The 13,648-nt window shown below is 32.9% G+C and overlaps 1 protein-coding gene across 1 annotated transcript; it reads left to right on the top strand.

Moving 5' to 3' along the window:
- The first annotated feature begins 2,603 nt into the window (after positions 1–2,603).
- LOC107911431 (benzyl alcohol O-benzoyltransferase) lies at positions 2,604–4,520 on the top strand. The gene is made up of 2 exons (XM_016839255.2): positions 2,604–3,179; positions 3,418–4,520. The coding sequence occupies exons 1-2, from the start codon at positions 2,730–2,732 to the stop codon at positions 4,315–4,317; spliced, it is 1,350 nt and encodes a 449-aa protein (XP_016694744.1). The 5' UTR covers positions 2,604–2,729; the 3' UTR covers positions 4,318–4,520.
- The last annotated feature ends 9,128 nt before the right edge of the window (positions 4,521–13,648 follow it).

Below are 13,648 nucleotides of genomic sequence, written 5' to 3' on the forward strand. Positions count from 1 at the left end.
AATAATAAAGTTAATTGCACATTTCATTATTATATCTTTTGTGTTTTTGTCTTTCATATTTTGCATACATAGTAAAATTGTGACAAACAAATATTAGCTTATTGATTGCCTAATTTCAAACTGATGATAAGTGGCACTATAAGAACGTTTACATTGCGAAAAATGTAACTTACTTTAGTAGATAATCTAAACGAGACCATAATCCTGTAAAAGAATCAAAGTGAACATTTGATTCAAATACTTAGAAGGATTATTATGTGCTCTACAATTCCAATTGGGGAGATGGCTAGTCTTGGCTATCAGAGCAGTCGACTTCACGAGTAGAGATATAGATGTATTCATTGGAAGAATGATACATTTGACTGAACTCAAGATGAATTAATTTTGAATATGTTTGTGAATTAATTCACTTGTGACGTTTATGGTGTGATTTACCTAAATCCTGAGCTAGTCACTAACCATGTGTATGTAACTCGTGTTCTAATACAAGTGGTAAGTGGTGGCCCAAAACTGAGACCTAAAAGCTGGTTGAACCAAGCATGCTATGTGAAACTGAGCCGACGATCTAGCCGGTGGCTGGACAAGACAGGTCAGGTCGTCACTAGGCCCAGATCGAACTGGCAAAAGCCGAATCGGCTTAGGGTGCCGTGAGGGTGTCGCACTTGCCATGACACCACCGGACATGGCGGTGCCTGCGGTTGTGATGACGTCATTCTGGTGGCTGGTGGATGGTCTTTTGACAATTGAGCAGTGGAGGAATCATACTCCTACTGAGACTCTATTGGATGATTTGATTTTTAGATTAACTATTCCAAAAATAATGTTATTTTAATAAATTTAATATTTAAACAACTAACGCAACAAATGCAACTTAAACCCAAGTCACACCTAAAGTAGTGAACACCCTTAACCATCAAGCCATGACATGGAGTTTAATTCGAAATGTTGATCTTTAGATTTTTTTTTTAATTATCTTTCAGTAACCACTAAAAACATTTTTTCCATAATTGTGACATTTCTTTCAATCATGTTACAAGTTTTAGGTACCTAACCAATTCGGTTAAATACATTGATGTGGTACAAGTGAATAATAGCATGATGACACGTAATAGCCTTACATGTGGTAAAAAAATTATAAGAAAAATAAAATTATATATAAAATTTATTAAAAAATATAATTTTTTTTACACATAAGAAAAGAACTTGGATAAATCAAAATCTGGAAATCATTTTTCCATGTTTATTCTAGACATACTTTTTTAGTATTTTTTTATATATATTTTTATAACATATCAAAAATTTCATATTAGTATTATTATTTTGAAATTTAAAATATATAAAATCTAAAAAAGGTATTAAAAATATTATTTGACACTAGAATGAACTTGGAGAACTAACTGTATGAAATATTATTTGAAATATATTTTTTTAGATTTTATATATTTTAAACTTCAAAATAGTAATCTAATGTGTTATAAAAAAATTTAAAACATATAAAATACAAAAATATATGTCTAGAATTAACCTAGACAATTTTTTGTCCAGGTTCATCTGCTTATGTCAAAAATATATAATTTTTTATATTTTTATTTTTTCACATATCAAAATGTAAAGTTACCACGTGTCACCATGATAGTGATTATTAGTATCATATCAACACATTTTGTCGGCATTAATGAAGTACTTAAAAAGAGTACCAAATTAATTTATAATTTTTAAAATAGGTTTCAATTAAGTAAAAAAAAAGTTAAATACTAAATAAGTACCTAACCCAAATATTTAATTTTGGTAAGCTTGTATTACCAGAAAAGGTACACATAGAAATATCCGAAATTCAAAAAACTGGAATAAAGGCAAACATGTCTCTTAAAAAAGAGTTGACATAAACAAGCGCGTACATTAATGATTGTTAAAAAAAAGGGAATTTTTATTTTTATATTATGCTAAAATTTGTAATATACTTTGGATGTAGGGTGATATCTTTCAATTTCTTTTATATAGAAATTTTATTATCTAGTGTACTTTTTTTTTTATTTCTTAAATTTAAAATGTTAATATTATATGGAATATTCATTTAAATTGAGACTTTAAAAATTAAATTTGATAGCTCAATCATTTTTAAAATAGAGATGTAAGGGTGTATTATTTTATGAAGCCTAGGTTTATAATTGATTTTAATTTTTTTTTAGTTTTTTTCCATTTATTTCTCCTTATTCTAGATACATGAACATGCACTGGTTTAATCCTTCTAAATTTTAGAAAAAAAAAAAAAGAAAGAATCGACATTAGTTAAATAAATAGAGAACATAATGACTTATTTTGTGGTATACATCTAAAAAGATATGATTCGATAAATTTGAGCCGACCCATTGATGTTTTCTTTGTAAATATATGTACATTGAAGAAGTATTAAGGAATGATATTTACATTTGGCCCCATCTTTGAATCAAATTTTAGATCGGTGTCATCTTAAATTTATAATATTATATTTAATTCGAATTGTGACCACTGGTTAAAACGTGTTGGTTTGAAAAGATAAAGTTTCTTCCCCTCTATTCATTTTTGTTTGCAAGAACAGAACAAATTAGTCCACTTCACAAGCGGTCAATGCCCACGTCCAAAATTTTTGTAGCAAACAGAACCCCAGCCATTATATCAATTTTCCTTTGCTATATGTATACGTCTTGTAGGTGCCCAAGTTTCAGCACCCAACACTCAGTTCACCGCCAATGGCACCACCACCCTCCACTACCCTAGCTTTCAACGTCCGAAGACGTAAACCAGAACTTATTGCTCCGGCAAGGCCCACCCCTCATGAGTGCAAACTGTTATCCGACATCGATGACCAGGAGAGTCTCCGGTTTTATATCCCGGTGATCCAATTTTATAGATATAATCCTTCCATGATAGGGAAAGACCCTGCTGCGGTTATACGGGGGGCCCTGGCACAAACTCTAGTGTATTATTATCCATTTGCTGGTAGGTTAAGGGAAGGACCTAACTGCAAGCTTAGTGTGGATTGTACTGGCGAAGGTGCCTTGTATATCGAAGCCAATGCGGATGTTGCACTCCAGGATTTCGGGGATATACTTCAACCACCATTTCCTTGCATTGACAAGCTCCTTTATGATGTTCCTAACCCTAAAAGGATGCTGAATGACCCCTTGTTGTTCATTCAGGTATTTCTTAAATATACCTCCAATTTCTTATGAGCTTGGAGATACGCTGAGTTTCTCAGATCTGAGTTGATTCATTGAGTAAAAATTTCTTTTTCTTTATTTAATAATTAGTTACATGCAATGATTTTATATACAGTTAACTGTATATATATATTTTATTAAATTTGAATTTGTGTTTTTGTATTAAACTATATGATAAATGAGAATTTTTGAATGAGATGTATAAATTGAATTACAGGTAACAAGGTTGAGATGCGGAGGTTTCATATTAGGAATCAGTGTAAACCACGTGATGAGCGACGTTAGTGGAATGATGCAATTGATTTTAGGCATGGCGGAGATAGGGCGTGGAGCAGTCGCCCCTTCAATCCAACCCGTATGGGAGAGGCAGCTTTTAAATGCTCGAGATCCTCCACGAGTCTCATTGTTGCACCGCGAGTACAACCAAGTCGAAGAGGGCACGATCACAAGTAACCCATCCGAAAACACGGTCCACCGCTCCTTTTCCATTGGCCCCAACCAAGTTTCAACTCTTCGCAAACTTCTATCCAACACCCTTGGCCAATGTTCGAGGTTTGAAGTCTTAGCAGCTTGCATATGGCGCTGTCGAACCATTGCCCTAAAACCCCACCCTGACGAAGAGGTCCGCTTGCTATGCATGGTTAATGTACGCTCAAAGTTGAGCCCTCCATTACCATCAGGATATTACGGTAACGCCGTGGTGTTCCCAGCTGCCATAACAACAGCTAGAAAACTTAGCCAAAACCCATTAGGGTATGCAGTAAAACTGGTGAAACAAGCCAAGGAGAGGGTGAGCGGAGAGTATGTGAAATCGGTGGCGGATTTAATGGTGATGAAGGGTCGACCCCATTACCCTATGGCCGGGTCATGCGTGGTAACAGACGTAACACGCGCAGGATTTGAAGAAGTGGATTTTGGGTGGGGTAAGGCAGTGTATGGAGGGCTTGCAAAAGCTGGATTGGGTGCTAAATTACCTGCTGCCTCCCCATGCGTTAATTTAGTGGCAATCAAGGGTGGAATTGCTATCTCAATTTGTTTGCCAGCCCCAGCCATGGATATATTTGCCAAGGAATTGGAGTTCCACAGTAAATCCCTGTTTATTTCATCCGGTTTGTAGAATAATCACTTTCATTGCTTAACCCTCTGTAATCTCCTCCCAACCACAATATACTACAAATTTACTATTGGTTTAACAACCAGTTTAGTAAGTAACAGGAGCAAAACAGTATTGTTTGAACTGGATCGAAATCTAAAAAGTGACTTTAAATTGATTAGAACAAGAAACGGTACGAACAGATTGAATTGGGATTTTTTAATCCAATTATAATACCAATAATAATAAATTTCTACATTATAAATCTATTTACAAGCTATCTAAATATTTAATCTAATATCTTTTAGTATGATTAAAGAAAATATGATAACAATTCATATGATATATCTAGTAAAATGAAAAATGTAAGTAGCAACAACACTTGCATTCGTAGATATTAGATTCAAATAACTCAACTATTCTTTTCTTATAAAAAAAATTGTGATAAATATTATATGAGATAATTATATATAATTAATATTATATGCATAATGTAATACACAACTGACACTTTTTTTTTAATAAACATACAATTGTCTTTAATTATTTTATTTCAATTTATTTGATTATGTAACTTTATTTTAATGTAAATAATTATTATTTAAAGATACACGATTAGTTATTTTTATTTATCTAATAATTTTTTATTTCATGTAATATAAAATGATTAAAATATGTGCAGTAAGATAATAGTTAATTATCTATAAATTAGAATATTTTATACTTTAATAAAAGTGCAATTTAAGATTAATATAAGGCCTAATTCAATTTTATTTAGTTTTAATATGATAATAATTTCTTATGTTCTGATTTTTCTATTTAATCTTTTAATTAATAATATAGTTTTAATTGTTTAAATTTTAAAAAAATTAAATAGCAATACTCCCCCGTACAATTTTCTCAAAATTCTAACAGTCGACGCGTCTTCAATGGTGTTTCCGGTCATAACGAAGCCACCTGACAACCATTAAAACCACAACTCTTAAACATTAATTTCAGTCATTTTAAATAGATGTATTTTAGCTTTTGACTTTTGTAAAAATATTTTTTAATCAGATTATCTTTTTATCTCGTTTTATACTTTGCAATATCATGATAAACACTATCAAACTTTCAAAAGTTCTTTTACTGCACTTTTTAACTTTAATGCTAAATTAGCTTTAAACAGAGCGACTTAATATTGGTTCTCCATTGTTGTTGCGGTCAAAAGCTGCTTTTAAAATAAATGATTTTTAAAAGTAATTTAGAGAAATACTGTGAAAAAGTATGATTCATTAATTATAAGTGTGCTGCCAAAAATTGTAATTGAATATTAAAATGTCATTTTTAGATACGATAGTAAAAAGTAAAAAAGAAAGTTAAATAATTTAATATAATGATACATGAAATATAAATTTCAAACACCTTTTGAGTAATTAATATAAATTATTTGTAAAATGAATGATATATAAATTATTTTAAAAACTAAATATAATAATAAATAAGATTTAAACAATTTAATATAATATAAATTATATGGGTAAACTCCATTGCAGGTCACCCAATTATGCTTAGAAGTCTGTTTTTGGTTATTCAACTTTTAAAAGTTTTAAAATGGTCACTCAACTAATCAGGTTTGTTCTTTTTGATCCATTTCCGTTATGTAATTATTTGCCAGAAGGGTGAGCTAGTAGTCCAAAACTTGGTATAATAAAAAATTTCAATTTTTACATATTGTGTTAATTTAATCATGATTTTAAAAAAATTAACCATCAACATTATAAATTATCTCAAATTGATTCTAATTCTTAAAAAAAATAAAAAAAGAATACACAAATATTAAAAAAAACTATATTTAATTTAACAAATATATAAAAACTACGTTGTCTTTTATTTAAAATAATAAATTAATATTTAAAAAATACACATAGTTTATACTAAAATCATTAAAAAAACTATTTTTAAAATCGACTCAGCCCCCTTTCAAATCTCAAAGACTCTCTACCACCATCAACATCTCTTTCACATTTCAACCTCTCCATGGATCTTCAGTTTTTTTTTTCATTAATTCCAATTAAAAAAATCAAAATTTGGGGTCATAAGAGAAAAATCTAAATTTTCCTTATTCATTTGTCTGAATCTTTTGTTATTAAAAATTCAATTGGGTCCTCAAACATATCTTCACTTCTCTACCAAACTCGAAAGTCAAACCCCCTTAAAAACATTAGAAAATATTGTTCCATAAAACAAGATTAAAATCACACACTTGGTTTGGGATATTACCAGTTTCAGTCTAGAACTGTGTTTGGACTCTTGTCCTAATCAACGTTGTCGAAATCGGAGTTCCAGAGTTGAACAGTATTCATCCAGCTCCTCTTATCGCCGGTGCCGCCATCGTTTTCCATGTTTACCCTTCCATTTCCTTCATTAATGGTCACTGATCCATCACCAAGTTCATTACACAAATTTTCTTCCTCCTTTAATCTCTTAATAGCTAAAATGTTGAGTACGGATCTGGAAGAGATGTAGAAACAGAGAAGAGAGAGAAGAAATCCAGAGAGAAGAAGAATGAGAGAAGAGAGTCTAAAAATAGTTTTCAAATTTTGTACCCTCCTTCAGTCGGTTACAAGCAATATAATGACCTAATAATCGTAATTCCTCTAATTGACTAAAACGCACTCGTTTTCCAACTAGTTGAAACTCACCGTATCACTAACTCACTCAAGTATAAAACGCAGCGTTTAACTAATTAGTTTTAACAGTCTTAACTGAAATATAAAAGAAAATGTGACCGTTATTTAAACCATAACAATTTCCCGCCCTGGAAGAGATCCTTGTCCTTAAGGATCAAATGTTGGAAATCAACGCTGCAGGTCCAGCAATTTTTCCCACGAGGTGTCCTCCGGAAAAGTGTCTGCCCATTCGGCCAATACCTCCATTGCAGCTTGGTTACCCTGTTTGACCAGACACCAATCTAACACTCGAACTGGTGACTTAAGAAGGGCACCATCAGAACCAATTGGTGGAAAAGTGGAAGCACTCATAGTTGAACCAATGTGCTTCTTCAATTGAGACACATAAAAAGTAGGATGAATTCAAGCTGATGGGGGTAAGGTTAGCTTGTACGCCACCTTCCTTACCTGAGCCTCTACAGGGAAGGGTCTAAAATACCAAGGCGAAAGCTTCTGATTTGTGAACTTGCGCAGAGAGTGCTGGCGATATGGTTGCGCTTCAAGTATACCAAGTCACCAATTTGGAACTCTCTTTCAGATCTCCGTTTGTCAGCCATTTGCTTCATTCATTCTTGAGCTCTAGTAAGGTGAAACTTCAGAACCTTGCGCATATCTTCTCTCTGTTGCAAGGTGCGGTCCACAGAAGCAATTGGAGATGCGTCTGCCACATAAGGTAAATGAATGGGAGGAGGTTGTCCATAAAGAGCTTCATAGGGAGTTATTTTAATCGCTGAATGATAGGTGGTATTATACCACCATTCGGCCAATGGTAGCCAAGATGCCCTTGCTGATGGTTTTTCACCAACCATACACCTCAAGTAGCCTTCCAAGCACTTGTTCAAAATCTCAGTTTGGCCATTCGTTTGAGGATGGTAGGCTGACCACTTCTTCAACTTAGTTCCCATTTGCTTGAACAGTTCCTGCCAAAATTGACTCAAGAAAATTTTGTCCTGATCAAAAACAATTGACTCATAAGAAAATTTTGTCCTGATCAAAAACAATTGACTCAGGAATTTCATGGAGTTTGTATATGTGGGTTAGGTACTCTTGAGCTACCGTGAGGGCAGTAAAAGGGTAAGCCAATGCCAAAAAGTGATCGTACTTGGTCAAGTGGTCAACCATTACAAAAATAGTTGATTTCCCTTGTGATAGTGGAAGACCTTCAATAAAGTCCATACTGATGTCTGTCCAAGCTCGTTTAGGAATCGGTAATGGTTGCAACAATCTAGGTGAAGCTGTATTATAGACCTTGCATCGCTGGCAAATAACACACTTACGTACCTAGGTTTTGATGTCATTAGAGAGCCCTTTCCAGTACAACAGGGTTGATATCCTATGGCAAGTAGCATTGACCCCTGAATGGCCACCCATAGAAGTATCACGAAAAAGCCTAAAATATGCTTTCGAAGTGGAACATAATTACCTACTACCACCTTGTCCTTCCTGCGCAAGAAGGTACCATGCCATGAATATTTAGGGTGCAAATAAGGCTGAGCGCGCATCTGGTCACATAACTGAGAAAGCTTTTGGTCTGTCACATATAAGGCTAGAATCTGGTCACAGCATTCTTAGCTCCTTTGCGATATACTATCGAATAGTCATAACCAAGCATCTTAGCCACCTATTTCTGCTGATAAGGTGTGATAGCTTCTTATTAGAAGAGAAACTTCAAACTTTGATGGTCTGTCTTGTTAATGAAATGTCTGCCCACAAGGTAAGAGTGCCACTTCGTAACTGCCAAGAGCACTACCATTATCTCCTTGTTATAAATAGACAGAGCTTGGTATTTGACTCCCAAAGCCTTGCTAAAAAAGGCCACTGTTTGCCCATTCTGTTGAAGAACTGATCCACCCCCTAACCACTGGCATCTGTCTCCACACAAAATACCTCCTAAAAATTTGGTAGGATCAGCACTGAAGCTTGGCAGACTGCCGATTTGAGTTGCTCAAAAGCCTCTTGTTCTTGCATTGTCCACTACCATAAGACTCCCTATCTTAACAATACAGTAGGAGGCTTGATAATCAGCCCATATCCTCGTATAAACTGCCTATAATACCCTGATAACCCAAGGAACCCTCACAACTCTTTAACTGATCGTGGAGGAGGCCAATCCAAGACATTAGCTATTTTATCTCGACCCATACTAACAGTTCCTTGAAAAATCACATGTCTCAAGTACTCCACGTGTGTAGCTCCAAAGGTACACTTGGACTTCTTAGCATAGAGTTGGTTTGCCCGTAACACTTGAAGAACCTCATGCAAATTACTCAAATGATCAGATCATCCTTGCAAATACACAAGGATGTCATCAAAGAACACCAAAGCTGACCTCCTTAACATGGATCGAAAGACCGAGTTCATCAATGACTAGAAGCTTGATGAGGCATTGATCATGCCAAATGGCATGACCAAGAATTTATAATGACCTTCATGGGTTTTGAAAGTCTTCTTAAATACATCTTGCTCACACATTCGAATCTGGTGATAACTTGTAACACCCCCTACCCGTATCCGTTATCAGAATAGGACACGAGGCATTACTGGAGTTTACTGAACATTTTCAATAATTCTGAGTCATTTATTATCCATATTCTGAAAATAATCATAACGTCCCTCTATTAGGCCCTCGAAGCCCAAAACATTCATTAGGAACCTACTGGGATTAAATCAGAATCATAGGAAATTTTTCGCAGAATCCTAAATAAATATATTTAGATTTTACATTTTTTAATTTCTGAATTAGGTGCAGGATTCAAACAAGCGTATCACATAACAAATGTTTTCATAAGAAATGGCATAACTGAAACCTTTCCACTCTTTCATAATCTCAATTATATTTTCATCTAAGCACTTACCATTCCAATGCACCTTATAATTAAACATATTACCATTCAACAGTAATTTGGCTTTTGCCAAAACTTCAAGCAACAACATTGGTTAGCGTACTTTAATATTGACAAACTTTTTTTCTTGTCATGTCTCACTTAAATTTAATACTCGTCTTAATACACATAATTTTCCTTGTATCAACGTATCAAAGATAGTCTCATATTTACATGTCATGATACATATCATTTTCTTGTTGTTTCTTATTAAATATAAATCATTCAATTCATTATGACAATATTTCATGTACCATAATTTTTATAAGTTCAATGTATATTTATTCCAGTAGTAGTTCATAATCTTGAATATGCATAATTATCAGGCAAGTTTCACATATATGTATTTTCCATGTCATATTTCAGTATATCAAATAATGATCATTTCTATGTATTTCAAGTTTAATTTCATGATTTTAAGTACTTATCATTTTCTATTTTCATCTCGTTGAATTTCTCGGAATTTCGATGGATTTTCAGGGGTACACTTTAGTGTTTAAATTTGGGTCCGTCAATTCATATTCATGTGCGTACATTTTCCAATTTAGAGAGCACACTCCCGCAAACTTCATTTCTTACAACTGGATTACCAGTCCAGGCTAAATCCCTTGCAAGAGAGCACACTCTCGCGAACCTCATTTCTTACAGCGGGATTACCAGTCCAGGCTAAATCCCCTGCAATGACAATTACTCTAATGAGCTTGGATCTGAATTACTAGTCCAGGCTAAATTCAGACCCTAATTCGGATTACCCGTCCGGGCTAAATCCATTTTCCACATATTCTTCGGGAGGGCTATATCAAGATCACTCGTCCGGGCTAGATCTTTTTCACACATATTCTTCGGGAGGGCTATATTAGGATAGGATCACCCATCCGGGCTAGATCCTTTTTACCATCAATTCATTTTCAGAGATCCATCAAATTTTCCTTCCATTCAACCGGGATTTCTTCCCCTTTTTATCAAATATATCAATGTTTCATCAATTTTCATACAATGAACATTCAAATCATATTCATATCAATAACAAACATTTCAAGCATTTAAGAATATAATTCAAGTTACACGAACTTACCTCGTTACTTGTTCGTGTTTACAATTCCACTAATCCGATGTTTTTTTCTTTCCACGTTCAAGTCTCGTATTTGAGTCATTCGGATCTTTATAAATAAATTTAATCATCATTTTCATTCATTTCATATTCTGATACATTCAATTAATGCTCTAGGCAAGATAACCATTTTGCCCCTAAGCTTTTAATTAATGACAATTTTAATCCTTAGGCTTAGAAAAATAAATTCTTGTAATTTTAATCCTTATTTTAAGCCTAATTATTCCCATACATATTGATAACAGCCATGAATTCTATAAAATATCAGAATTTTTCATAATTTTAACACTTTTCAATTTAATCCGTAAAACATGTTTTCACCCGATCTTGTTCTAATTTCATTCAATTTTGTAATTTAAATAAATAAACAATCCATTTCATACAATTTGGTCATTTTTGACATTTTTACAAAATTACCTATAAATTTTTACTTTTATTCAATTTAGTCCCTGAGCCTAAAACGTGTAAATTATCCATGCTAGCTGAATATTCATTCATATATATATATATATGAAAACATTATCTATGATTTCACTATTTACTTGTAAATTTATTCAAAGTTGTCCATTTGAGTCATAGCCACTAAATTATTTTTATCTTGAGCTACAGAACTCCAAATTAGGATCCACTAATTTTTCCTAAAACTAGACTCACATATCTTCTTACCATAAAATTTTTAGAATTTTTGGTTTAGCCAATAAGTACTGTTTATTCTTTAAAGTCACCTCTGTTCTGTTGTCTGACAGTTCCGACCCTTCTTCACTAAAACTTAATTATCTCTTTTTACAGAATTCAGATGATGTTCTCATTTGTTTTTATTGAAAATAGACTCATTAATTATTTTAAACATATAAATTTAAGTCTCTAATTATTTTTATTCAATTTTTTATGATTTTCCAAAGTAAAAATAGGGGAACCCAAATTCATTCTGACCTTGTCTCACAAAATTTATTATATCTCATTATTTACAATTTCATTACTTACACTGTTTCTTCTATGAGAAACTAGACTTAATAATATTTAATTCCATATTTTTTTCATCCTCTAATTCAATTCCCATAATTTATGGTGATTTTTCAAAGTTAACCTACTGTTGCTGTTCAAAACCGTTTTAGTGCAAGATGTTTATTATCATGCTTATAACACCCTTATTTTATTTCTCTACACTATTTCTCATCACTTTCTCTTATTTTCTCTTCACTAAAATATCAAGAACATAGGACCATATATATGAAAACTTTACATTAACATCATTTCCATACTTTTTCAATAATATCAAACTTAAAAATATATTAAAATCTTGATGTTCCTACCTTGTCATATTGATTTCAATCTTTAACTTGATTTTCTCTCTCCTCCAGATTCGATTTCTTGAATCTAACTTGGTATTCTAGCTCCCCATAGTATCCTTATTATCTTTCTCTCTTGATGGATATGGAAATTCTTTTGATTTCTAGATGAACATGGTAAATTTTTGGTGGAAGGACCAAATTGTAAAGAAAAGAAAGTTTCTTTCTTTCTTTTCTTTTCATACATTGGAATGCATGGGAGAAGATGATTCTTCATCTTTCCTTCCATATATATATATACTAAATAAAATAATAATAAAGTAATAAAATATCATTTAAAAATTAAATTAAAATATTAAAAAATTAATATTTATTTATTTATTTAATCTAAAATATCTCCAACATCATCATTATCTTCTAGATTTATCTCTCTTCTAATTGACCATTTTGCCCTTCATGATCTTTTAAAATTTCATCCTTTAGTCATCACTAATTTGGTAAAATTGTGATTTAATCCCTCAAAATTCTTTACATTTTTCAATTTGGTCCTAATCCATCCATTTTTCTTAGTTTCTAGATCATTCTAACCTTAAAATATTTACGCCATTGGTCCTTCAACTTTTTTATATTTACACTTTAATCCCTCAAATTTTGAGTATTTACTCTTGGGTAAAAAAAACTTTTCTCACTTTTGCGATTTAATCCTTTCTTGAACTAATATGTCATAATATACTTCTCAATTTTGACATAACTCTAAAATTTTCCCTTTTTGCCGCTTTATTTCCTTATTTTATTATATCAAAGATAATATCTTACTGTAAAAATTTTTGGGGTATTACATAACTAGAGCGCAGATCCAGTTTAGAAAAGTAGTGAGCTTGCCCCAGTTCATCCAACAGCTCTTCAATGATTGGAATGGGGAACCTATCCTTAATTGTTAATTGGTTGAGCTGCCTATAGTCTATACAAAGTCTCCAGCTCCCATCTTTTTTCTTAACCATGATCATTGGAGAGGCAAAAGGACTGTTACTGTCCTAAATAATTCCAACCTACAACATTTCTTGGACTAGCTTCTCAATTTCAGTCTTTTGAACTGCTGGGTACCTATAGGGTCTCACTTTGACCACCTTAGACTCATCCACCAAGGGTATTTTATGGTCAAGTAATCGAGGAGGGGGTAACTGTGTAGGCACCTAGAATATGTCATCAAAGTCAGCCAAAAGTCTTTGCAATTCAGGTGATGACTGAGCTGATTGCATTGTGAGGATAGTTTGATCACATGAAGCCAGCAACATCGGACATGGTCCATTGCCCATCAGACTCATGCACTTGGAGAATTTCCACTAGGAACAATATGCATCG

This window comes from Gossypium hirsutum, chromosome D11, assembly GCF_007990345.1.
Source record: "Gossypium hirsutum isolate 1008001.06 chromosome D11, Gossypium_hirsutum_v2.1, whole genome shotgun sequence".
Taxonomy (NCBI): domain Eukaryota; kingdom Viridiplantae; phylum Streptophyta; class Magnoliopsida; order Malvales; family Malvaceae; genus Gossypium; species Gossypium hirsutum.